This window comes from Lasiosphaeria miniovina (assembly GCF_030549165.1).
Source record: "Lasiosphaeria miniovina strain SMH2392-1A chromosome Unknown B0T26scaffold_2, whole genome shotgun sequence".
Classification (NCBI taxonomy): Eukaryota; Fungi; Ascomycota; class Sordariomycetes; order Sordariales; family Lasiosphaeriaceae; genus Lasiosphaeria; species Lasiosphaeria miniovina.
Window position 1 is genome coordinate 5,639,161 of NW_026848221.1, and position 24,626 is coordinate 5,663,786.

Here is a 24,626-nt window from a genome sequence, read left to right on the forward strand (position 1 = left end):
TGAAAAAAATATAACACTTTTGTGAAAGCTACACATGACCTGAGGCTGGCCTGAATCAAGAGTTTGATAATAGCTGACTGATTTACTGAGTGATTCGAGGACCCAGACCACGCCACCGGCACAACACAAATACTACACTTACTACCCAGATGCCCATAGACACAGAATAGCTAGCACATACACTACCTAGTACCACCTGCTAGCTAGACTAGAGCAAAGTGTTTGTGTGTGACAATAGCAGACTGATGTGAGGACTTGGACTACCTGGACACAATATGGGTAGGACATATACTACCCAGTATCGCCCGCCAGTCAAACTCGGTGCAATGGAGGCGTTGACATCGCGGCTCCGGAAGTCTGGAAGACCCCCAGAACCATCGGGTATAAATAGGAGCAAGGAAACAAACTCCCATCTCTTCTCCCGCCAACTCTTGACACCTTCGCAGACTCGTCACACATAATGGGTTCCTACCCAGGTAAAGTGCCTTTCACCGTCCAAGAAACGGGGCTGCTATTGTTCTGACCGACGGGCACCCAAGGCAACCCCAAGCGCGTGCAGCGCGTCAAGGACCTGGCCGGCCACATTGCGGACTACCAGTTCGATATCTTGTCGCAGAACGACGCGCAAAAGGAGAAGGACGAGCGGGCACACGAAACGCTCGAGTCCGTGGCCAAGTACCATGGCTTCTCGTCGATCTGGGAGTACACGGAACTGGCCATTGCCGCGCTCCCCGCCGAGGAGAATGAAAGGTACAATAACCTCAGGCACACGATCAGGCGCACGGGCAGGGTCGGCAAGAATATCATAGTCTCAATGGGCGCCATCGCCACCCTCGGCCTGATTCCTGGTGAAATTTGTGAGTTCTGTCTAGGCCGGCCCTTCCGCTCCCTCCCCATATTGAGGGCCCGAACCTGGCCAACGTGGGTTGACGTGCGTGAGAGAGAGAAAAGTAACCGAGACAGACCTCAAAATAATATGGGCCATCATCAACTGGTGCACCGGCCTACGGGCTGCGGCTGAGGCTGTAGGGGGGGAGTTTACTGGTGAATGCCTTTCTGTCAACTACCCTTACCGAAATCCGTCGCAGAGAAGCGACAGCCAACTAACCCCAGCACACTTTTTTTTCCCAGGCGAGGCGTCAGCTGATCTCATCGACAGTCTGGGTAAGGTATTGAAGGAGGCGTTTGAGAACTTCCAGAAAGTGTTGTCCGAGATCTCTCTGAGCGACGCCCTGGCCGAAGCCGGCAGCATTGCGGCGGAGGGCGCGGCGGAGGCCAGCGTTCTAACCAAGTTTGGCCAGATCGCGGCCAAGCCTGTGTTTGCGCTCGCCACGATTGACCGGCTCGTACACGACGATGGCATCGAGAGCGAGCAGCTGATAGAGAAGTGCCGCGAGTACACGCTCGACCTGGCGTCCAAGCACTACATGGTCCGCAAGCTCAAGGAAGACGTCGAGACGGCCTTCAGCTTCACCGAGGGCGTCATCCACTCGTTGTTCCAGGACACTCTCGACGCCGATGAAGGCACCCCCTCGGGCGAGAAACACGAGATTATTGCCCGAAAGGTCAAGGAGGCCCTCGATAGGTTTGCGGTAAGTAAGAGCGGCAAAGCACCACCACACGCACCCTGACACGGAATGGCCACTAACATTTGAGTATTGCAGATTCTTAAGGTGCCGGGCGCCGTCATTGTCTCGGAAGATCTGAGGAGAAAGGACATGAATGCCAGCTCGTGGACGAATGAGGACCCAGATGTGGTACAGATGATGGGCTACTTGGAGATGCGCAAGAAGACTAATTCTTGATTTGAAGGTTGAATGTTTGTTTGTATCGTTTGGTGTAGTAACAGAGAAGTAAAATGACTGTACCTTATTGAACCTGCCGAATTTGCCTCGATACAGTGGATGAAAGTTGTGCAGTTTCATTTTCTCCAAGAACTTAACGATGGAAGTGGTCCGTAACATTTCCAACGTCATTTCCGGGGCTTACATAAAAAGGCAGCCCTCGGATATAGGTGGGGCTCCATGACTGACGCCGTTCCCACTGGATCTTGGCACTGAGGAGGTGCTGATCCTGCGACCCGAGGGTTTGGTTCGGGGGTGAAATTAGTGGACCTAGTGCTGCACGCTCTTTCCCCAGGCAGGAACAGGGGGTCTGGAGCTGAAAAGCTCGCCGCGCAACCAACAACACAATCCCAAAAAATAAAATAAAGGGGCGGCTGGCTTATCACAAGGAGACGGTCCATGATATAAGTGACACAAGCTGAGATTCGGCCAATTCGCCAACCTAGCCATGCGAACCTCAAGCGTCGCAAAAGAGACGTCAAGGTTCTTCGACAACGCGCCCTCAGCAGCCGCACCGCTGCTGCTGCGCCGCTCGACGCGTTCAACCACGGACCTTGCTGCCCGCTTCTCGTCCACGGCCGACACCAAGCCCGCCACAGCCGACGACGACATCACTTTTGGGTCCGACATTGAAGATGCCATCAAGTCATCTAGCCCGTCGCCACCTGCGGCGCGCAAGCGCACGGCCACGGTAGTGAAGCGCGTGCGCGCATCGCTGCCGGCCGCCAAAGCCATCAAGAAACAGAAGCTCGACGCAGAAGCGGTCAAGATCAAGACGGAAGAAACCCTCTACCGCGAGTCCGACGAGTCCGGGTCCGGGTCCGAGTCCGAGTCGGCGTTCGAGGAGGAGTCGCCCGCCGCCAAACCCAAACCCAAGCCCAAGTCGCGCCAGCGCAAGCCCGCGCGCAAGACGATCGACGCGGCGACGGGGGCGGCGACGGTGCAGCCACCGACGGACTGGGAGGACATGTACGCGCTGGTCAAGGCGATGCGGGTGTCGGGGCCGGCGGCGCACGCGGCCGTGGACACGATGGGGTGCGAGCGGCTGGCGAACCCGGCGGCGAGCGCGCGCGACCGCCGCTTCCACACCCTCGTGGCCCTCATGCTGAGCTCGCAGACCAAGGACACGGTCAACGCCGAGGCCATGGCCCGCCTGCAGGCCGAGCTGCCCGCCGCTCCCGGCGTGCCCAGCGCCGCTCCCGGCCTGACCCTCGACAACATGCTTGCCGTCGACCCCGTCGTGCTCAATGAGTTGATTGGCAAGGTGGGGTTTCATAATAACAAGACGAAGTGAGCAGCCAGCACCCCCCTTCTTGTCCATATTTATTGTTTTTGTTTTATTTTTGCCTACCCTTCTAAACCCTGTGACATACATGGCAAACACACATAAACTAACCAACCCCCCCAAAAGATACCTCAAGCAAGCCGCCGTGATCCTGCGCGACCAGCACGGCTCCGACATCCCGCCGACGGTCGAAGGGCTGATGTCTCTCCCGGGCGTCGGCCCCAAGATGGCGCACCTGTGCATGGGTGCCGAGAACGGCTGGGACACGGTGACGGGCATCGGCGTCGACGTGCACGTGCACCGCATCACGAACCTCTGGGGGTGGCAGGATCCGGCGACCAAGACGCCCGAGGCGACGCGGCTGGCCCTCGAGGCATGGCTGCCGCGCGACCGCTGGAAGGAGCTCAATTGGCTGCTCGTCGGCCTCGGCCAGAAGGTGTGTCTGCCTGTCGGCCGGCGCTGTGGCGACTGCGAGCTTGGCCTGCGCGGGCTGTGCCGCGCCGCGGACCGCAAGAAGGTCCTCGAGGGCCGGCGGCGGCGCGAGACGGAAAATGTCAAGGTTGAGGTTAAAGTTGAGGTCAAGACGATGGTCGACGACGAGGGCGACAGCAAGACTACTACTACTACTACCGTGGTGACCAAGACGGAGGATCGCATCGTCAAGAAGGAAGAGGAATGGGAGGAGTTGGGCGTGAGAGACGTGGCGGTCAACGAGTCCGTCCCGGCCCCGCCGACAAAGATCAAAACTAAAGAGCGACAGGCTCGCAGAGCGCCGGCCAGGGCCATGAAGAGGTGATGCAGGCTGCTAGCAGGCAGGCACGCACGGGTGAGAAAACCCGACTGAGTCACCCACTGCGTACGTGTGGGACGTCTCGTTCTGATGCATTCATGCAGCGTTTACTCATTCCAAGGTACGGTGCCACTGACCTGGTGGAACGACCATCGTGTCAGGTATTATGAGTTTATACGTATGGTGCGGCGTGGCGGGCATACTGGGTAAGACGGGCAGAAGCAAGATGTAATAACCTTCTAATAGACCACAATAAGACACAGCCATGTAGTGCAATGTAATATACTTCAACATCCGCTTTATTCTTCAACCTCTTCCGCCTCTCTCAGGACAACGGCGTATCAGTTCTCACTGCACCCACGCCGACTTGCGTTCTTTTCAATGAATAAGGGTAAGAGGACTGGTATTAGATCACTCTCACGTAAGGTCAAGCTTGCAAGGCAAGGCAAGGTAAAATTAAAAAATTCTAAAAATCTTATTCTTTAAAGAACAGCAATTTACGGCGCGGGAGGCAAAGACAGACATTTCAAGCCTAATGTGACCGCGTAGCAATGTCCAAGTTATGCTAAGAGATGATTTGCCAAGTCCCCCAAGTGTGTGTGTGTACAGCACATACATTGAACATTAAATATATTGCTACCCAACCAGCCCCGTGATATCTTTTCTCTCCATCTCTCCCTCTCTCCCTCCGGATGCAGTACATACTGTGAACATTGTACAGTAGTCGACGGTGGATGTGGATGCTCCCCCCCCCCCCCCCCCGGATTTTTGCCTGTCACCGGGTACATACGGGGCCCCCTTATTAGTGTCTCCGGTATGTACATGTACGTCTAGCGGACTCTATAGCATTTCCGTTGGTAGTTTGTCAGGTAATTTGAGTCGTGCATGATACGATATCGGAGCAGGGCGCTAGCAGCAGAGCGTGTCATAGTGTGACCGCTTAGTGTCAGCGAACGGCGTTACATTTTCCAACTCTTCCACAGACAGGCCGGTACAGCAGATTTGGGCATTCGCTGATGGCCCGGTAAAATAGGAAAGAATGGCAACTGGAATTGTGGTGAATTTGGTATTTGGGCGGAGCAAAACTCCGGATAGCTAAATTAAAAACAGCCTCCGCAAGAAAGCAAGCAAATCAGAGCCATTTGATATGTCGAGAATGATAACGGGGCGAGAGAGAGAGGCCTCTCCACTCGCCAGTTGTTGGGGCCCTGATTGTGCCACCTCATTGAGAGTTGGAGAGACGGAAAAGAAGCCATTCCTTCCACGCCGTATTGCCGTTTCCATTCCATTGACGCCTTGCCCAAGATATTCAAATAACAGTAAAAAAGAAAGGGGAAAAAGGGGTTGAGGTGAATTACGTGACGGGGGTCACGGTTGGGCCAAAATGATAATCGCTCGCCATGCTATGCGTCGAAGTGAAACCGTCCATTCGAAGTGAAACCCCCATATCTACGCCGGTGTGTGGGGAATAGGCAGGTAAAGTAGTGTATAATGCGAAAATCCCTAGTGGGGGGATTGGAGACGATTCTCATCTAGTCGTGGTGAGTCGCATTCGCCGTTTCGATGGGCGGCCGGCTTGTGTGGGGGAAACACGGTCGTCTTTTCCCCGCGCCGCCGGTGCCGCAGCCGCCATCGGAGGGGTCATCCTCGGGGGCAGACTCGAAGTTTTTTTTTTAGTTTTTTTTTGGTGTTGTCTAAACCCCGTTCTCTTTTACGCGCCACGGAGTTTGTCGACGAAGCCGGTTGGGTGAAACAACGTTACACCACGGGGTGGCGGGGTCATTTTAGACGCCCCTGATGACTTGGGTCCGTTCCTTGTTTAGCTGCATAGCGTTCTGCTCAAACGCCTCCTTCTTGCACTGCACAAGGGCTCGCAGGTCAGCGATCGAGTCTTCTGACAAGACGTCCTCCAAGCCGACGAGCCACCACAGCTGATCGTCGGCAAGAGCGGCTTCCTCATCACCACTACTTACGTCGTCCAGGTTCCTGCACTTGTGGTCTTCTAACAGCCGGTGGTTGTTGCAGTAGTGTCCGTCGCAGAAGGTGCAGTCTCCCGAGAAGCGCTGCGCGGCCGCCTTGCACTCGTCAAAGGAGCACTTGATTCTCCTTGGAGGCATGTTGTCGGTTTGCGTCTTGCGTCACCGAGGTTTGGTGATAGGGGGTCGAGGGTTGAGGATCGAGGTGCAACAGGTGCGGCAGGGGGTGCACTGTAGGTCGAGAGTCGGATAGAAGTCTACGATCGGTGTCCTCACGCTTATCGTGGGCCGGAGAAGGTTGGGGGCAACGGTGCGGGTGGGTGACGGAAAGAGAGGAAACGATCCGGAAGTGGGAGAAGGGCAGGGTGCCGGCGGGAGTCGGACCTTATAAGTGAAGGGTCGGTGGAGGTAGCAGGCTTCCTCGGAGGACAACAACGCATTCGCCCTCACGTGGCGTGCTCACTAGGATGCTTCACCAGGGAGGCGCTGGCCGGTTTAGAGATAGGCTAGTGTGACTGCAAGTAGTGTAGGTCTCGGCACGGAAGTAGCTGGAAACGGTTCGATGGGCAGCTAGCGATCGGGCGGCGAAAAAATGGAGCCTGCGCTGCGACTGTTGAGAGACAGAGTCCTGGCCTGGCGGGAGTCCCACTTGCAGGCAGTGAGTGTGTGCATATGGTTACAGCCACCTGGAAGAGGCGCCCGGAAAGTGACTTGCAAGCAACATCCCTTCCGTGTAATCATGCAGCTAGAGTCAATGACGGCAGGGGAGGCGAACCGGGGGGCGGCCCAATGGCGCTTGGCTACTTGGACGTGCTCGCGTGCCGTTGCCGGACCCGTCAGTCGTCGGATGGAGCAAGGGGAGCCTTGTTCAAAGCCGCTGGGGCGCAGATCTGGCGGATGCGCAATATCGCTGAAGCCTGGACTCCTGGATTCTGGTTTTGGAGAAACAAACCGACGAAAACCTACGGGCAGAGTGCGGACTGCAAAGGGCAAAAAGGCTTTCAAAGGGCTTGCATTGTGCTCCGTGGCAAGTATGCTCTGTAACCCCCATGCCGTACTCCATAAGTATGTGCATGCAAAAGAGGAATAAAATTGCATCGAACCATCCAAGGGAAGAAAGTAATGTGATCTTGAATGCTAATAGGCTTTGCACCACTGTACGAAATAGTTACCTTACCTTGGCGAGTGGGTGCACCAACCGTTGAGAGAAAAAAGAAACGAGAACTCTAGCCCTTGTCTCAGAAGTCAGAGCAGAGATGCAAGTGTCTGCGCTATCGAGGAGAGCCATTGGCTTGGTGGCGCCAGCAGGTCTTAAAAACTCTCTCAGCTCAGAGAGACATGGCCACGGGCAGCCCAGCGCCGAGCTTCTAGGCCTCTCAAGTTGGCTTCACAATGGCTCGGGCACGACGACTGGCTCACGGCTTGTCCAAGTCTGGCCCGTCGAGCAAGACCAAGCCCAACAACACACGGGGCTGCATTTGCGGCCGGCCGCTAGCCAGAGCTTTTAGCGATAGCTAAGATGGAATACGGGTACATATCCATGGAAGTAGCGCAGACTGCAGCGGGCTCCAGATCGCCACGCTAAACTCCCAGCAGCTTCGTGGATGCGCCAGGGAACCCCCCCCCCCAAAAGGCAGAGGTGGCGCCTTCCTTAGACTTGGAGCTTGGTCCGGCGTTGGCGACATCCCATGGATGCTCCAGCTCCAGTGTCTTAACGTCATGCTTGTGTAATCTAGCACCTGTTCCGGTCTTGCCGCGCGGCGCATCATTCTTAACTCGTAAGGGATGTATCCGCATCGCGTAGATAAGTCTCACGGCCGTCGACTTTTTAGCTTCGGACGCCGACGGGCAAGCGACCCAGAGGCGGCTCGCAGGCCAGGCCCGTCAATTTGCGGCCTGGACACCTCACTCGTGGATGGGCTGGATGTCTCTCGACGGCGGGGCAGGTCCAGGTGAGGCTCTCGCTTGCGGCCTAGACCCGACTCCAGGCCTTCCCCAACGGCCTAGCCGCAGCTGCTGTGCTCTGCTGTGTGCTCCGCTGGACAAAGAAGCCAACAAGCTACCCAGCAGCTTTCCGAGGTTCTCACAACCCACCTAACTCAGGACCAGCGCGGCGGCCTTATTCCGTAGTTCACCGCCAATCGATCCTAGCTTCAGATAACACGGCTCGAGTAGGCTTCATTCCAGGCCAAGGCCCACAACTTGGCGAATCGTCTGGCACCACGACAGCTGCACTCTTTGGAGTTGGTGGCAAGGCGGGGAGGGGGTTAAGGGGGTCACCGAGTAACCCTCGCGGTAGCTTAATCCGATCTCTGCCACCGACACCACCATCGCGGCATCGACAATAAAATCGCAAGCATCTTCCGCCAAACTCGTGCCAGCTCTCCCATCCATACGTGGCAGTGGTTTTCTTTCCCCCGCGCCAGTGACAACGAGGTCTGTCTGTCTGTCTGTCTGTCAGGTAATTACCTACGCAAATAGCTTCCATGAATGCAATACACCCAGTACGCCATGGTTACGGGTTTGTTGTCACCGCTTCCCTCTTACCGATATGCCAGCGTGTGCAAAAGGAGACGAGACGGCAGACTAACACATCAACCGGCGCATGCGACAAGAAAGCTCACCGCCACCGAGGTTTGGTATTGCCGGCCGGCCGCCCAAACTCGCCATGTCTCTAGCTGCGTAATGATTAGCTGACTCGGCTAGAAACACTTGGGCCATTTTGCCAACAAAAAAGGCATATGCGGCAGGCAACCTTGACGTCTCGTGAGTTGCAGGTTTCCAGGCCCATCCCAACCCGAATGCCAATATTCCATTGCGGCTTTCTTGCCTGCACTCACCGTAATATACCCGTGTAACCCAAGCATGGGAGTTTGTTGGGCTCGTCTTAATGGACATCGGTCACCGAGCAGAGCAGAGCCGGGGTAAGTTCATGATCAAGAAACCTCGATTGGGATAATAGAAGATGGAAATGACCATGTACTGGCTATGTATATCTTATGCCAAGAGCGGAACAAAAAAGAAGCGTGACTCAGCGCCTTTGATACTTGGAGAGGAGGATACGCAGGCAAGTAGGCACATACGGATATGCACTCCGTAAAGTAGGTAAGCTGACTAGAGGCTTGGGTCTGGCCGTGTTCCGTATTCCGCATCCGTATCATACTAATCTATCACTTGATCTGAATCCATCCCACGGCCGTGTAACGTGGGACCAACGTCGGACCAACGCGTGGGACCACACCGAAGTTCCGAACAAACGTCCCGTTTACGCCCCGTCCTTATCCACCTCAGCACAAGCTTCATCTGACCTCCGGGAATGAAAGGAAAACACACGATCACGGTCGGATTAAAAAAAAGTAATCTGTCTGAGACACGAGCTGTGAGCCTGGCTATCTTATTTATTTGCTCTAATTCCCCGCCTGTGGTTCGTGAAACAGCCTCAGGCAAGCAAGATACAACCCGATTCTCCACCCATTCATTCATTCTTCGGACATGCCGAAAGAAGAGGGGATACCGAGGTGTGCCTGGACTCTCTAGAAGCCATCTCAAGAAATTGACCCCTCTTCCTGTTGGCGGAGTGTGTTGGTGGGTTTCCGTCAAAACCTTCTGCTTTAATTAGGTATTCCTAGTTTTGAGTCTATCTGTCTGTCTGTCTGTCTTAACACCAGGACCCACGCCACCGCTAAGGCATCGTAATCACAGCTCATGGCACGGGTCACACCCCTCCGACATCCCCCCCTCAATCCACGAACAGGATAAAGGCGAATCTCATGAATGTGATTAAGCATTTAATTATTACTCGATAATAAAGAAGAAGAATAGCAACGCTTGCTTCCGAATGTAAGAACCCCCTATTTCCCCTTTCTTTTAGTTTAACCCCCCATCCCCGCCCCAGTCCTGGACCCAGACCCAGACCCCCCTCTGTTGCCACCAGAGGCAAGCTCGCGCATACGCCGCTGCAGGCCCTGCTCCTCGTCGTCGAGCTGCTGCAGCTGCAGTAGGCGCTGGCGCTTGGCGTCGATCTCGGCCTTGCGCGCGCGCAGCTCGGCGAGCTCGTCGTCGTGCGCCGCCTCGAACCCGGACCCGCCGTCCGATACCAGCGCCGGCGGCGGGCCCGGCAGCGGCTCCGTCTCGGGCGCCCACGGCGGCGGTGTTGGTATGTACGCTGTTGTTGTTGTCGCCGTGGCTGTCGTTGCGGTGTTGGGCGACGAGGTCGACGCGACAGGGCTCGGCGTCCACGGGTCGTTTCCTTGGCCGCTGCCGTGGCCCGGGCTGTCTGACGGCGTGGACAGGTGGTACGCCGCCCTTGTTGCGGGTGATGTTGTCGCCGCCGAGAGCTCGGCGGGGGTGCTCTGGTCGTGCCGCTCGGTAGGGAGTTCTGCCGCTGCCGCCGTCAGGGCCAGCTCCTGCGGGTCCAGCGGGTCCTTGACGGCGGCGAGCTCCTTCAGGCCGCCCCCCTGCGGCGGCGCGTCGAGCTCGGGCACGGCTTTCGGGTCGTGCAGCTCGGGCACGGCGGGATGTGTCCCTTGTGCTGCCGCCCTGCGCTTGCGCAGCCACACGAACACGGCTGCCGCTGCGATCAGCGCCACGCCGCCGATCGCGCCCACCGCGATGCCCGCGATCGCCCCGGTGGATAGGGATGATGATGACGATGGCGACGAGGGAGGGGGCAAGGTGTCGGTCTGGATCGCGGTGCTGGAGGAGGAGGAGGATGACGACGACTTGGACGGCGACGTTATTGGGCCTGTCGTTGCGGAAGATGACGAGGTCGGCGTCGACACCGACGTCGACTCGGGGATCCCGTTGACCAGGTACACGCCGGGCGACAGCGGGTGGGTCTCGAAGACGGACAAGTCCTGGGCGCGCCAGCGGATGAAGAAGTAGGGGGCCTCGGTGAGCGTAGACGCGCCCTCCTGTCTCTTCTTGTCGCCGAGGGCGGCGGCGGTGAGCGTGCCGTGGCGCAGCACGGCCGTGTTGCACGCGTACCCGCTGGGCAGGCAGTTCATGGCCGTCTCGGTGCCGGCTGCGGGCGCCGGCCCTTGCGCCACGTCGTACCATGTGCACGCCGCCGTGTAGCCGGCCGGGCAGATGGCGGGCGAGAAGTAGCCAACCGAGAACTCGCCGGCGTTGCGGTCGAGCCAGCCCGGCGGCCCGCACGACGACGCGTAGTTGGCGTGCCCGTGCTCGCCGATGAACGACGACGGCCCGTAGCCCGCGTTGGTGATGGGCCCGCACGGCGGCGTGAAGACGCGGGTCATGGACCCGGCCGGTGGGTAGTTGGAGACGAAACTCATTTTTGCTTTATTTTGTTGTCCTCGTCGTCGTCGTCGTCCTCCGACCGCTGGCTGTTTTTTCGTTCAGCCGCCTGTCGGCTGCAAATTGTAACACGACAGAGGGGAGAAAAGAGAAGAGAGGGGGGGAGGGGAACCCATCAGGCTGTGAGGCTGAGGGCGGCTCTCGCCAGTGGTCAATGGGCGAGTGTGTCACATCTCTGTGGCGCATATGCATCTGCTGTCTCCCTGTAACTGTTAACTAATTTGGTTTGGCCTCTCATGATCGTCTACCAGGCAAGTGCGTTTGTGGCGTCTGCAGTCCTGTCGATTCTGGTTCTGCGTATTGGCTGCTCGCTGGGTGTGGCATCACTGAATTCGATCAATGCTGGGATTAAATCGACACCCCTGCCACTGACTGCCACCCCTCAACTCTGCCTGCCGCCCTCCCCAAAGCGGGTGTCGACTACCCAAGGCGCAAAGGCGACAGCCTGGGATTACTGTTGCTCGGCCTTTGGTGGAATTCCTTGAAACAAGTATTAGAGTTAGTTGCTGTATCTTGTTTCGTTCAAGTTAGGACATTTAACTCGTATATTTAGAGTTGCCCGATGTTGCAGCTCGACTCAGATCAGTCTCAATCTTGCACCTGTAAATCCAAGGGTTAGGGTCTGGCAGCAGGGGTGAAGACATTTATTTAGACAGTGCAACGAGAACGGGCTTTCCAGATTCATTTATCCCGTAGCTTCGAAAAAAAAACCCTCTCTTGCCAGATCCCTTTCCAGAAATTATCTCTTTTGTGTTACAGTGCCTTCAGCCCTCACTTCTCGCAGTCGACGACGGCGCGGATGCAGTCGCCCTGCTTCATGATCTCAAAAGCCTCGTTGATCTCGGTCAGGTTCTTGCGATGCGTGATGAACTCGTCCACCTTGAGCTTGCCGTCGAGGTAGTCGGCCACGAGGCCCGGCAGCTGGGACCGACCCTTGACGCCGCCAAAGGCGCAGCCCTTCCACACGCGGCCCGTGACGAGCTGGAATGCTGTGTTTTGGGACAATGGTTAAGCTTGAAACTGATAAAAGAGGTCGGGGACTACTCACGTCTCGTCGAAATCTCCTGGCCGGCGGCGGCGACGCCGATGATGATGCTCTGGCCCCAGCCCTTGTGGCAAGCCTCGAGGGCGGCGCGCATGACGCCAACGTTGCCAGTGCAGTCAAAGGTGTAGTCGCAGCCGCCGTCGGTCAGCTCGAGCAGCTTGTCGACGACGGTCTGGCCCTCGGGCAGCTTGGTGGGGTTGACGAAGTCGGTGGCGCCGAACTTGTAGGCCCACTCCTCCTTGGCGGGGTTGACGTCGACGACAATGATCTTGCCGGCGCCCTGGGAGACGGCGCCCTGGACGACGCTGAGACCGACGCAGCCGGCGCCGAAGACGGCCAGGTTGCTGCCCTTCTCGACGTTGGCGGTGATGCGGGCGGCGCCATAGCCGGTAGTGATGCCGCAGCCCAGCAGGCAAGTGCGGTCCATGGGGGCCTCGGGCTGGACGGCGACGACCGAGATGTCGGCGACGACGGTGTACTGGCTGAAGGTGGAGGTACCCATGAAGTGCAGGATGTCCTGGCCCTTGCAGCGGAAGCGCGAGGTGCCGTCGGGCATGACGCCCTTGCCCTGAGTGGCGCGGATCTTGCCGCACAGGTTGGTCTTGCCCGACTTGCAGAACTTGCACTCCTTGCACTCGGGCGTGTACAGGGCCACGACGTGGTCGCCGACCTTGACGCTGGTGACACCCTCGCCGACCGACTCGACGATGCCCGCGCCCTCGTGTCCCAGGATCACGGGGAACGCACCCTCGGGGTCCTTACCCGAGAGCGTGTACGCGTCCGTGTGGCACACGCCCGTGTAGGCCAGCTTGATGCGCACCTCATGGGCCCGCGGCGGGAGTACCTCGACGTCCTCGATGCTGAGCTCCTTGCCCGCCTCCCACGCGACCGCCGCCTTGCAGGTGATTGTCTGCAACCACCGTCGTTAGTACCTTATCAATTTCGTTGCATTGGCCGGCCAGGGAAAAAAAAGAAACCCACCTTTCCGACAGTCGAAGCCATTTTCCGTTTCTGGTTTTTTGGTCCGTTGTTGCTCTTCTCTCAAGTTTCTCCAGAAACTGCCCCGCGAACTGTATTCGTACTTTACGTCAACCGGCCCGCCCAGCGCAGCGCATCCAACCCCGCCCCCTCAATAGCCCCTCCGCTCCCCCTCAAGAGGCGGGGTTCCGAGAGATTGCCGGCAATAATTACAACACGACAGCAGCAGTTTATCCTATTCCATGCCCTGGCCTGGCGGCTCGGCGATTTCGCGGCATCTTTCGTCCTCACTCATTCCTCGCTCGCTCCATCTTTTGAATACATCTCCTGCCCTCTTTCCCTCCTGGGGTTTCCCCAAATAAAACCCCGACCCACTGGGCCTCTCCATTCTGCGCTACCTATCATCCCGTGCTGCGCGGGTCGGCAGTTTAAGGCTCTGGCTGGCTGTCGAGTGCAGACTGCAGAGCCTCTCCCAACCGCCGATTCTGGGTACTACGGAGTAGGCCTAGACCTGGCGTATGGATGGATACCTCCCTCCCTATACGTATGATATATAGAGAAGTGACGCTCCCGATCTCGGTCTATCTTGTCGCATGGCCCAGTCGCCCGGCCACTAGTTTAAGCTGCCGAGTCTCCATTTCTGCCCCTTGGACGGCGGCTCGTTGGCAAAGGCATCATCGCACGCAACCAGCCTGCGGTTCGGCCCGGCGACGGATAATATGTGTCGTCTGCATCCGGTCCGACAATTTATCGTGTCTTGGCCACCGCTGAATTCTGAGACATTCTATTGTCTATCCTGTTACACAAGTTCTCGCGCAGCCGCAGTCAACGGTCCGAGTATGGGCCGTGTGCAACTGTGACTCTTCTGACTGACTCTAACTCTCAACATTGTTTCTCCTTACACACCTCTGAGTGACTGGTGCAGTTCAAGTTTAAACAAGACACATGGCCCGGCTTGGTTATGTTTCACACCAGGAAAGCACATGGCCAGATCATGGCAGGCAGGCTGTCTGTTGTTGTCCTGTTGTTGTCAAGTCGTTAGCCCGAAAAGGGGAAGTCCGAAGTGGGGACCTCACCGACCTCCGTCCCCTCTGGCCATTCATCGGGCCCGTGACAGCCCCTTGACAAGACAATAAACTACCACACTCGGTCCTAACACAGCAACTCGTGCATCCATCCGGCTTGCTTGCCCAACCCAATCTAACTCACCGAGAAAAGTCCAAGCGGGCTAAGCAGATCTAAGACCAGCCCAGCCCAGACTAGGCCTCTGAACCAGAACTATGACAACAATTGCCCCTCCTTCCCCGCTCCCCGAGTTCGTCTACAAGATCACTCCGACGGCGCCGCCCGATCCGATACCCGAGGCATACCCGCTTTCGGACCTCGACCGGCAAGATGGCTTTGTGCACCTGAGCACCGCGTGGCAGGTGAGCATATGCCTTCCTTACCTACCCTACCGGGCTAGTGCCCCGCCGTACTTCCTAGCTTGACCGTCCATCCATCCCCCCTGCCCTGGCCGGCAAGAGCCAAGTCAAGCTCACCCCCCTTCCAAAACAAAAAAAAGATCCCCATCACGGCCGACCTCTTCTTCACCAGCACGCCCGAGTTCTGGATCCTCAAGCTGCGCCTCGCCAACTTCGCCCCCGCCAGCGTCAAGTGGGACGAGACCCCCGGCACCAACGGCTGCCCGCACCTGTACGGCAACTTTGGCGCCGCCGACATCGTGGGCGCCAGGCGCTTTGCCCGCGGGCCCGACGGTCAGTCGTGGCGCGACACGCTGCAGGCCGAGGCCGCGTGGCTGGAGTAGGCAGTCGCCGGCGGCTGGGACTCCCGGGGTATTCTGCTAACCCCGTTTCTCCGTTTCTCAGTGGGATGGATGTGCGCAGCCAGTCAACCTGGATTGGGTATATTTCCCTGACCCTCTCGAGACCAACCTAGACTGGGTTTGAGGAGTGATGCAGGGGACCATGTATGTTTGGCGTTCGGGGCCGGGGATGTTTAACCTGCGCCGGTCAGGGGTTGTTTATTTCCTTCGGGCAATTTCATTTCATGATGAAAGAAAAGAGCAACCACAAGAACCATCTAGTTTATAAGAGAACCAGGAAGACCAATTTGATAGTCGTATTCTCCGCCCCAAACCTGTTTCTAGTAAATAAAGCACACCACCACCACCACTAGCACCATGTCTACTAGGGGCTGGAGTTCAACAGTAGAAAGACAATACCACCACACGCCGCCGCCGCCGCAATTATGCCCTTTTATAAGCATTGGGGCCTTGTCAATAATAGTACACCTCTTAGGTAACGCGTTAAACAAAATAGTAAAAGAAATGAAATAAAACTTTTGAAGTGTGCAATTCATCATTATCCCATAATCCATCATATCATGCCGGTGTAGTACAGTATGGTGTAAAGAAAACGGGACGCTAGACTTTAGCCCCAAATACTGTAAAGAATATGCATCAAACGAGTTACTCCGAAAACAGCATCAGTGGTTTAGTGGTAAAATCCATCGTTGCCATCGATGGGCCCCGTGTTCGATTCACGGCTGATGCAAACCTTTTATTTTTTTGTTCCTTTCTTATTCTTATCACTGTTAATAGCTTCTTTCTCCCTTTTCTCCTTCATTTTCATTCCCCCTTTCTTTCCTCTTTCTTCTTCCGTTTCTTTTTTTCACTTCTTTTTTCTTTCATTTGACGAGGTACTATCCTCAGCTCTAATTGTTTTTCGTACTTATTTACTTAGCTCGCGAGGAGGTAATAACGTGCGCTTTCCTTCCCTCTCTAAAGGTAAAAAGTAAATATAGATGGTAACATCTCGTAGAACCTGGCATCCATTTTCTGCTTTCCTCACAGTGGAATTGGAGTTACAGCCCTTATTTATATGGTGACCCAACCACGGAAACGGTACTCAAAACCACACACACACACACGCACATCCATTCTTGGCAATTTTTATTCCTCATGCATTCTTCTCTTCTCCCTTAATCTCCACCCCCTATAGCAGATTCAGGCCCTGTCCTATGCATAAGACAATCCATCATGGGGAGACCAAGCCTACATACAATACATAGATACACAGCCGAGTGGTTGCAGCAAAGCCAATGCAAGGTTTGTGGCGATCAACTGCGTCTCTCTCCGCCCCTTATTACCATCCATCCACAACTTTTTCGCTTCTCCCGCCCATCACCATTCATTCCCCAGATAGACGCAGAATCACCACACGCCGCCGTCCGCCTCGGCTAGCCACAACCCTGCCAGGTCCTTGGCGAGCCCCGTCCGCAGCCGGCGCATGACATCCTTCCCGGACGTCCTGGCTGGCAGCCCGGCGCGCCAGTCCCAGCCGCGCTTGACGTTGGCAGCGGCGGCTTTGAGGCCAGCGCCGCCGGCGAGGGAGCGGTGCAGCTGGCTGGCGACGAGGGAGCTGCCGGTAAGCACGAAGCTGCCGCCGGCCCCCGAGGTGCTCTTCTTGAGGAGGTCGGCAGGGGTGGAGCCCTTGAGCAGGCCTCCCGGGGCCGAGGTGAGGACGAGCTGGAGGAACTCGTCGCAGGCGTCGTAGACGCGGGACCCGACGGCCTCGAGGTCCTCGATGGCCTTGAGGATTGTGTCGATCTGGTCGAGCGTGATAACGGTAGGCAGGCCCGCGGCGTGCGCGTGCGCCTGGTCGTGAACGTTTGTGCTCTCCGCGTCCGTGACAAAGACGAGCGTCTCGCCCAGAAGCGCGAGCAAGAAGTCCTCGCTGACGATGCCGTCGCGCGACTGGTCGAAGAGGCCGCCCCGGATGTTATCGTCGGAGCTGGCGACGACGCTCAGCAGCGCGGTCGCCGCCTGCTGGCGCCGCGCGGTAGGCGATGCTATGATGCTCTCGCTGTCGTCGCGAATGTTGTAGAACTGCCGCAGCGACGCGTATCCGCTGAGCATCTTTCCCAAGAGCTCGGCCGCCTCGAGGTCCTGCTTGGCGCACTGCTCCAGCGTTTGGTTGCGGTCTGTGAGCAGCTTGCGCAGGTGGTCGTCGAGGTCGTTGGAGGCTGGGTATGCCGTCGACTGGATGAGCGAGTACGAGATGAGCAGGTTCATGACCTGGCGGACCTTGTTTGGCCGGTGCGCCAGTGCATAGTACCACATTGCCTCGCCGTAGCGGTGCGAGTCGCGCGCGAGAATGTCTCCATACGTCTGCGGTGCACAAGTTAGCAACGATCCTAGCTTCTCTCAAGGGGGAAATAAACACACTTCTACAGTCTCCTCGGCGTACGGAATCATGCCCAGCTCGTTCAAGAGCGTCCATATCTTATCTACCGTAGCGCTCGAATCCACATGCAGGCCTTCGATGAGGTGCTTGATGAGCATGCCCACCATTTCCTCGGAGCGCCGCGGCGAGTCCATGCGGCCCAGGACGTGAATGGCTAGTTCCCAGCCGTCCCGCGCGGTGCCAGTCCTATCTCGCACCGACGACAGGCCCTCATAGTCGGCGACGGCGAGAGCGTACTGGACCAGGGTGTTATCCTTGATCCCGTCGACCTCGTCCGAGTCGCCTGGATCCACGCCCAGGACCTCCAGGTCGTCAATGGTCAGGTCTTCCATGCCAAACATGCCCGACGGCTGGTGGGGGGTCAGCCACCTCCCCAGAGACGCAATCTCAGCCACGGCCGAGGCGACAGGGAGCGACCAGCCGCGGAGGAGACCAATGACAGCCTTGATGTTGTCTTCAAACACGCAGGCCATGCCGATTTCGATCGTGTTGAGCGAGTTGAAGTGGAAGTTGGACTCGACGGCTGCGTGAAAGGCACGGGCCAGTCTGTCGAGATAGCTGTCAAAGTCTCCCGTGTTGGAAGCCAGCACCAGCATCTTGGACCGCGACAGCGATGCCGTTCCGAAGTTGGGGCCCTGCTCCGTCCTCCGCTCATCCCACCAGCCAAAGAGACCGACCGTAGCCTCGCACCAGTCCTGCGCCGTTTCCAAGATGGCGGCTTGAGATCCGAGAACAATGTCGAAGATGATTATCAGGTTCTCGTAAATCTCCCACGGCACCTGGCTCTCGGCTCGTCGGGCTAATCCCGCCATTGACTGGCGGCTCCGTGTCGACAACCCCATGGTAGACTCGCCCATGTCGCCCTCTTTTCCCTCGGCAAAGCGACGTAGGTGGTCGAGAGCTCCCTGTGCCCTAACACGGAACAGAGTCCAGTCGCTGCTCCAAATGTCCCACTTCTCCTCGAAGCCGGGACAGGTTTCGAGCATTCTGACCGTCTCTTCCGTAGCCCGCTGGACATTCTCGAGCGCCCGGTCAACATAGGCGTACTCGCCACGTTGAGTCCTCCTGACGTGGCCCCAGCCCGCCTGTCGGAGCAGCTTTGCTGCATCCGAGACTCTTCCACGCAGCAGGGCGATGAAGATAGCCTGCCAGAACAAGCTGTGGCAGGCCGGGCTGGGCCTGTGGCGAAGTATTTCGTCGACCTGGTCGTCGTACAGGTTGTGGTAGTCGTTGAGCCAGCGAAACAGCGTCTCGGGCAGCGGCTCTGCCTTGGCGCCGCCCGCCCGGCCGTCGTCGTAGCGCGTGTGGTGGATCTGAAGCGCCAGGTTTGCTAGGTAGTTCGCCTTCTCGAAGGCCGTCGCGTTAGGGCCGGGGCCGATCTCGGCGGCGTGCTCTTCGTCGGACCGCGGAATATTATCTGCGTAGCCCTTCCAGAGCGAAGCCACCTTGCCCGCCGCCGCGGCGAGCGTGTCCTCGAGTTTCTCCTCGTCGTCCGCCTCGCCCACGCCGTCGTCGTACAGGCGGTTAATGGCTGCCTCGGTGCTCAGGATCAGCTGTGGCGGCTCGACGACGCTGGCAACGCCTAGTTGGCTGTAGGCGTCCTTGGCCAGTGCGGCAAATCTGAACTCGCGCCGCCGCGCCCCGCCCGACTGTATCGCCGACGCACGGAAGATGTCCTCGGCCTCTTTGCGCACGCGTTCCGTCGCGGCCGGCGTGGCGAGCATCATGAGATCCGACTCGTCGCCTATGGAGCCGCCATTGCCAGCGGGCGTGTCCTCGGGCATGTCTAGCCACATATCTCCTTCATCCCCGGAGCTAGGGACGTCCCTTGGGCTAAGAGTGTGGCCGGTCTCTCGTTGTTCTTGCAGGTCGTCGTCGTCGTCGTCGTCGTCGTCGTCGTCATCGTCGTCCTCATCCTCATCCTCTTCGCCGTCGCTATCGTCAAAGGGTATCGCAAAGGTGCCGGGCCTGCCACTAGGCTTGTCGTCTTGGTCGTCGTCATCCACGGCAATGGCTCGGCTGAGGCGCGAGGGCTGGTGCGCTTTCTGTCCGCGAATCGAGCGGCCGAGAGGTGTGTTCCGCTGCTGCGCGAAGAGCGTTTTGCTGGACGAGGACGATGGTCCAGGGAGGGGCTGCAGAGGCTTGGTGCTCGTCATGCCGCGCATGATGGAGCTACCCAAGAAGGAGGCCGAGGGGGCGCCGGCGGGAGTGAAGCTGCCGGCCGACGAGGGAGGGGGCCCCGCGGGCGTCGTTGACGGGTTCTCGCCATAGGGAAGGCGCTCTCGGCTGCTACGCGAGTTCCTATCTGGCGTCGAAGGCGGAGAGGAGCTCCCTCCAGGGACCTGGTATCGGCTGGCCATGGCGAGAAGAAGGAAAGAAAGATGTCACCGTCGAGTGAGAGAGAGGAAGCTGAGCCCCAGTTCTGTGTTTCCTTGGTAATGTAAGGCTTTGGTCAATCCGCTGACATTCTCGAGCTAAAATCGCAATCAGATCAATTGCTGCTAAATTCGCGCCGGTGCTATCGGTCGGTGGTGCGCGAGGGGTCAAATGGCCGGTCGCCGATTTGGGTTTTGCGATTTGGTCAGGCACTGGCAGTTGAAGCTCCTGTGAAATTGAGCTGCGCTTCCAGCTTTGGTAGGGGCATAGACAGGGCAGACGCGACTTTTTTGGCGGGCACGCGCGACTCGGTAAGTTCCGTCACTCTGTTGCACAACGGCACATTTGACCGGCCTGAAATTCAATGAAATGGAATGAAAGAAGGAAATCATAAGCAAACCCCACTGGGAAAAGGGAAAATGCATTTGATACCTGCTTATTTTGTGCTCGAAAGGATAATATCATTGAGCAAAATCGGTCATTTGGATTTCGAAAATAATACATACGGATATATTTATATAGAAAAAACTGAGCCCAGACCACAGGCGGCTGGCCTCTTCCCACCAGGGCTTGTTGATTATAAACAAGGGAAGTAGAATCTCTCCTGGGGAGCATCACTCCCATTCCCTCTCGCTAACCCTTCCCCGTCGCTATGAACTATTGAACTGCAAGCCTCGTTGAATTTTCCTCCGCCCCCAACAAAATACAGCAAGAATACGCCGGCCCGATGCCAAACCTGCTCTCTTAGCGTTACGTGACACATCATGTATGGTTTTCCTCTTTTCTCTTGTGTAGGGGGAATTGTGGACAAAGACAGAAAAAACAGGTCAAAAAAGCGCCAATCAGTCCAATTCGTTGTCAGTTGTCAGGGCAAAGTACCTCCACGGAAAGCCACTTGCAAGTGACTTCCGTCATGGACACTCCCAAAGTCTCGCCACTCAGGCACTCTGAGGCATCAGCGCCTCCTTCCCACTCCCGAGCCCACCTCCGAGCCCAAACCCTCGGGTTCGGGCGCTCTCGACTTGCTGCAGTCCCAGCTTCTCAAGCCCTGCGCTATCAGCCTCGCTGTAGACGATACCAAGCCCGTTAGTCTCCTTCTTCTTGTCTGACAGTCTGTTATCGCCGGCGGCGTCGCCGGTCGCCTCGTCAAAGTTCATCAGGGCAGGCGGCCTGTGCCGCATCTGCCGTGCTTTCGCTAGTGATATCGTCTTTTGCTGGTATGTCATCGTGATGGGCTGCGAGTCATCGCGATCGATTGTCGCTTTCATCAGGGCCGCCATCCACAGTCTACCCTGTTTGATGTTCGGCACCGCGAAATAGTGAACAGTAGGTTTGGTAAAGTTGACCGCCCGCGACAGGCCAGCCCGCGGCGGGACCAGCTTGAAGATGAACATGGCGTCCGATTCTTTGACCGGATCGCGCTCCGCTTCCGTAGCGGCAAGTGTTGGCACGTGGCTGCCGGCCGGTATGGCCGGAGTATTGGAAGCTCCCGTCAGCGTGGCGTGAAGTCCCGTGATCCGCTCGTTGTCTGCCGGGAGCACACGGTGGAACGAGATGTCGATGAGGCCCTTTTCCTCTTCGTCGTCTTCAGAGTAGTAGTACGCCAGGCGTCTGCCTTTGAGGACGAAGAGTCGAGGCTTCCACGTCGTCATGAGATGCCCGTTCCTCTTCTTCATCCATCCGCTGTAGTCGGCATCGGCAATGGCCTCCCTGGGAGTAACTGTCTGGAGGCCGCGCGTATACGCGCTGGTTTCCTTCTTGGTCTTCTTGCGGGTGCTGTTTTTGCTAGCCGCAGTGGTTGCCGTGCTCGGGCTCTTGGCAGCATCTGGTGAGTCAAGCTCAAAGCTCGGCCCCGCCGAGGGCGTACTAGATCCCGTGCGTGAGGGAGAATACATGGTGGTAGAATCCTTCAGGGTCAATTCGGCGGGCAATGCAGCCTTGGCTCGTTCGGTACCCGTAACCGCATCCGACGTTGCTCTGAAGCCGAACCCGCTCCGTAACATGGTGCCAACGTTGAAATCGGGATGATTGACCTGGCTCAAGCGCTTCATGGCAGACCTTGGAGACGACCGCGCCTGATCTGCCGGGTTCCCTTCGAGCTTGGTAACAGTTGGTGGTGTGCTATCCTTGGATATGGGCGCCGGCCGTATTGATTCCGTGGTTGCGGTTGATGCCGTGCGCCTGGTCAACCCAAAATATTTTTGAGCCGCTGGCGAAATCCCCAGCCCCGATTCCCGCCCCGAGTCCATGCTGCCAAACCTCGAATGCCTCGACAGAGCGGTTGCACTTCGCACCCTTTGCTCGTCTGCGTAGCTCGACTTTGGTGAGCTAGGCCCCTGTGAGCCGTCGCGCTTCCGCAGGACGTTTCGGCGAGCTCGAGGATCCGAATCGGGTCCCGAGAAATAGCCACGATCGAGATCGACAGCAGAATCTTGGAGTTCCGGCTCTTGGGCTGTCATTATGTCCTGGATCCCGGCAGAAGAAAGGGGCCTCTGCGCGTACGCATTGGTCGCACTGCCCAGAGTCCAGTTGCGGTCAAACGAGGGCTGCTTCTTGTGGGTCGTTGCTGGCTGCTGCTGTGGAAACGTTCCGCTTGCAACTAGCTTGGGGGTGACAGAAGCTGTTGCGTTTGCTGGTGTGCCCGAGAGGCGGAAGTCGGTCGACGAGTGGCGACGGGAGTGGTGCAAATCTCGGATCGATGCAGCAGAAGGCCGCTTTTCGTGAAACGTACGGCTTGGGCTGTCGACTAGCGGCGACACGGGCGACACGGGCTGGGCTGGCTCTAGTTTGGGCGTTTGCGACAGGCGTTTGGTGTGTATCGAGAGGGAGCGGTTATCAAGGGGCGTATATCGCGGGTTCGAGCTCGTCATTGTGCTAGTCCTACTCCGGACCCTGCCTGCCGCGTCTGATCCAGCGTCGCTTCCATAAGTCTGTGTAGTTCTCCGGGCCCCTGCCGTTTCTAGCCCGTTGACCTCGTCCTGGAGATTCTTAATTTTCTGCCACGTCTTCAATCTCCGCCCGACGGGACCCAGATCGAAGGCCTTGATAAACAGCGACGTCTGATCCATACCCAGAATAACTTCGCCGGTGATTTCTTGGTCCCGAAAAACCTCGCAGTGGTGCTTCTCGACACCCACTGTGAACAGGTACTCGGCAACCTGATCAGCCGACCACGATTCCACCTCGAATCGAGAATGCGTCCCCTCTTCCTCCTCGTCCGTCTCTTCGCCGTTGATGTACGAGATTCGGTGGCCGACGTGCGAGCTGTACTCGCTGCCGGAATCGCCCGTGTTCCGGAGAGTCCCGTTGCTGTGGGGTGAGCTTAAATTGGTAATGTGCTCGTCGATAACATTCAGCGTCTCGTGAAGGACGTGGCTGTCGGCGCTGTCATTTGGCCGTCCTATATTTCCGATGCTCGAAAGAAGGCTGCTTGGGGAATAGGACGGGGACACGCTGCTCACGGACGCCGATTTGATGGAGCTGAGAGGAAGAGTGACGGGTGCCGGCTGCGCTTCGGGAGTCGGCTCCTCGTTGCTTTCCTCCGGAGGTGGGGGGCTTACGGGAGGCGTTGCCTGTTCGTTAACAATCTCGACGAGGGGCGCGAGGGGCTGTTTTGGCGACGAGAGCACTGTTGTGGTCGGCACGACTGCCGCTTTTCGCGTGTATACTGCGACGACGTCAATCGGATGATGCGCAAATTCGGCGGTCGGACAACATACCTTCAGGGAAAAGGCCGCTGTTTCCATTCACCAAGTGTTTTCCCAGGTACCAGCCGTCTCCGAACTCGTCATCTCGCTCCAGGAGCTCTACGCGGTCGCCTTTTGCCAAGCTTAATTCATCGGAACTACGTGCTTGGAAGTCATCTGGCGAAATGGCACACGTTAGTCACGTTTCCATCTCCCATTTTCTGCGATAGCAATTGTTGCCTCGAGTACAGCACAGCGTGGCATTTTAACTGGCGGGCGAGCAAAAAAGCGCGACCGCGATAAAAAGCTGCAGACCGAGAATCAAAACAACGAATTGGTGGCGGACTAAACTCACGAATAACCATAAGTATGTCGCCCACGTCGGGCTTAATCATGCCTAGGGCGGCCATGTCGGTGCCTAGGTTGGCAGCTCAATCGCTGCGCTGCGCTGCGTGTGCGTTTGGCCAGGAAGGAAAGACGAAGGCTGGGGTTTCAATGGCGACCCATCTAGGCCGGTGCTGGTGATTTTTCGGGGCGAGGGCGAGCTGCGCTGGGTTGGTGACGAGGATGGATCGTCGAGAAAGAAGGAGAACTCGGACGTCGGAGGGAGGCGCTGGCGCTGGCCGTGGTGGGGGGGGGGGGTCCGAAATGTTTAAAAAAGAAAATAACGAGAAAAAAAAAAGGGAATTCGCGCCAAAATCAGGTCGAGGGGCGCGCCAGGGAAGGGGCCTTGGCCACAGCAAGGAGGGCACGACCTTAAGTTCCTACGGGCTGCACTTTACACATTACCAACGGTCTGGGCGGGAAGGCTTTCTTGAAAAGAAGCTGGAGGCTGAGCAGACGGGATATTATTGTATTATGGTCATGGCGGTGCCGCAGCCGTACATCCCCTCCCCAATCATTTTTGGGTACCTACTTCACCTAGGCTGCAGACACGTTTATATCTATTTCCAGGGCCGTCGTTGGGCGTGGGTGCGCTTACGCTACCTAGGTACCACCTGAGGAGTACCTAGCGGGTGGCAAGCTTACCTGATGTACCGGGGTACAGGTCGTGGCAGGTATCCTGAGGTAGATCGGGTTGGG

The 24,626-nt window shown here is 57.4% G+C and overlaps 9 protein-coding genes and 1 non-coding gene across 10 annotated transcripts; 4 read left to right on the plus strand and 6 right to left on the minus strand.

Annotated features, from left to right (window-relative positions):
- Window positions 1-27: 27 nt before the first annotated feature.
- B0T26DRAFT_800182 (uncharacterized protein) lies at window positions 28-1,805 on the plus strand (the record flags this gene model as incomplete). The annotated part of the gene is made up of 4 exons (XM_060446995.1): window positions 28-476; window positions 540-857; window positions 1,132-1,592; window positions 1,665-1,805. The coding sequence occupies exons 1-4, from the start codon at window positions 461-463 to the stop codon at window positions 1,803-1,805; spliced, it is 936 nt and encodes a 311-aa protein (XP_060301278.1). The 5' UTR covers window positions 28-460.
- Window positions 1,806-2,137: 332 nt separating this feature from the next.
- On the plus strand, window positions 2,138-4,274 carry B0T26DRAFT_869485 (DNA glycosylase). Its single transcript, XM_060447889.1, has 2 exons — window positions 2,138-3,134; window positions 3,256-4,274. The coding sequence occupies exons 1-2, from the start codon at window positions 2,293-2,295 to the stop codon at window positions 3,923-3,925; spliced, it is 1,512 nt and encodes a 503-aa protein (XP_060301279.1). The 5' UTR covers window positions 2,138-2,292; the 3' UTR covers window positions 3,926-4,274.
- Window positions 4,275-5,703: 1,429 nt separating this feature from the next.
- B0T26DRAFT_637233 (uncharacterized protein) lies at window positions 5,704-6,036 on the minus strand (the record flags this gene model as incomplete). The annotated part of the gene is made up of 2 exons (XM_060436908.1): window positions 5,704-5,778; window positions 5,893-6,036. 2 exons carry the CDS (start codon window positions 6,034-6,036, stop codon window positions 5,704-5,706), a joined length of 219 nt encoding a protein of 72 aa, XP_060301280.1.
- A 214-nt stretch (window positions 6,037-6,250) lies between these two features.
- Window positions 6,251-7,201, minus strand: B0T26DRAFT_171288 (uncharacterized protein). The gene has a single exon (XM_060433564.1). The coding sequence runs from the start codon at window positions 6,991-6,993 to the stop codon at window positions 6,466-6,468; it is 528 nt and encodes a 175-aa protein (XP_060301281.1). The 5' UTR covers window positions 6,994-7,201; the 3' UTR covers window positions 6,251-6,465.
- Window positions 7,202-9,767: 2,566 nt separating this feature from the next.
- On the minus strand, window positions 9,768-11,189 carry B0T26DRAFT_748650 (uncharacterized protein; the record flags this gene model as incomplete). Its single annotated transcript, XM_060444988.1, has 1 exon — window positions 9,768-11,189. The coding sequence occupies one exon, from the start codon at window positions 11,187-11,189 to the stop codon at window positions 9,768-9,770; it is 1,422 nt and encodes a 473-aa protein (XP_060301282.1).
- A 793-nt stretch (window positions 11,190-11,982) lies between these two features.
- Window positions 11,983-13,258, minus strand: B0T26DRAFT_636950 (formaldehyde dehydrogenase, glutathione dependent; the record flags this gene model as incomplete). The annotated part of the gene is made up of 3 exons (XM_060436885.1): window positions 11,983-12,200; window positions 12,260-13,166; window positions 13,238-13,258. 3 exons carry the CDS (start codon window positions 13,256-13,258, stop codon window positions 11,983-11,985), a joined length of 1,146 nt encoding a protein of 381 aa, XP_060301283.1.
- Window positions 13,259-14,514: 1,256 nt separating this feature from the next.
- Window positions 14,515-15,041, plus strand: B0T26DRAFT_738776 (uncharacterized protein; the record flags this gene model as incomplete). The annotated part of the gene is made up of 2 exons (XM_060443629.1): window positions 14,515-14,661; window positions 14,799-15,041. 2 exons carry the CDS (start codon window positions 14,515-14,517, stop codon window positions 15,039-15,041), a joined length of 390 nt encoding a protein of 129 aa, XP_060301284.1.
- Window positions 15,042-15,718: 677 nt separating this feature from the next.
- B0T26DRAFT_t60 lies at window positions 15,719-15,789 on the plus strand. Its single transcript has one exon. It is a non-coding gene; the product is annotated as a tRNA-Gly (tRNA).
- Window positions 15,790-16,448: 659 nt separating this feature from the next.
- B0T26DRAFT_637511 (uncharacterized protein) lies at window positions 16,449-19,637 on the minus strand (the record flags this gene model as incomplete). Its single annotated transcript, XM_060436933.1, has 2 exons — window positions 16,449-17,405; window positions 17,463-19,637. 2 exons carry the CDS (start codon window positions 19,635-19,637, stop codon window positions 16,449-16,451), a joined length of 3,132 nt encoding a protein of 1,043 aa, XP_060301285.1.
- Window positions 19,638-20,318: 681 nt separating this feature from the next.
- Window positions 20,319-24,223, minus strand: B0T26DRAFT_697917 (uncharacterized protein). The gene is made up of 3 exons (XM_060441415.1): window positions 23,899-24,223; window positions 23,577-23,720; window positions 20,319-23,524 (listed from the first exon to the last, which is right to left on the minus strand). The coding sequence occupies exons 1-3, from the start codon at window positions 23,951-23,953 to the stop codon at window positions 20,796-20,798; spliced, it is 2,928 nt and encodes a 975-aa protein (XP_060301286.1). The 5' UTR covers window positions 23,954-24,223; the 3' UTR covers window positions 20,319-20,795.
- Window positions 24,224-24,626: the final 403 nt, after the last annotated feature.

Excerpts from the sequence above, each read along its gene's own strand:
- B0T26DRAFT_869485 (XM_060447889.1), top strand. The coding sequence starts at position 2,293 with ATGCGAACCTCAAGCGTCGCAAAAGAGACGTCAAGGTTCTTCGACAAC. Across the intron at positions 3,135-3,255 it reads TTTCATAATAACAAGACGAA|ATACCTCAAGCAAGCCGCCG; the intron begins GTGAGCAGCCAG and ends CCCCCCCAAAAG.
- B0T26DRAFT_171288 (XM_060433564.1), bottom strand. The coding sequence starts at position 6,993 with ATGCAATTTTATTCCTCTTTTGCATGCACATACTTATGGAGTACGGCA.
- B0T26DRAFT_697917 (XM_060441415.1), bottom strand. The coding sequence starts at position 23,953 with ATGGCCGCCCTAGGCATGATTAAGCCCGACGTGGGCGACATACTTATG. Across the intron at positions 23,721-23,898 it reads CGACATACTTATGGTTATTC|ATGACTTCCAAGCACGTAGT; the intron begins GTGAGTTTAGTC and ends CCATTTCGCCAG. Across the intron at positions 23,525-23,576 it reads CAGCGGCCTTTTCCCTGAAG|TATACACGCGAAAAGCGGCA; the intron begins GTATGTTGTCCG and ends ACGTCGTCGCAG.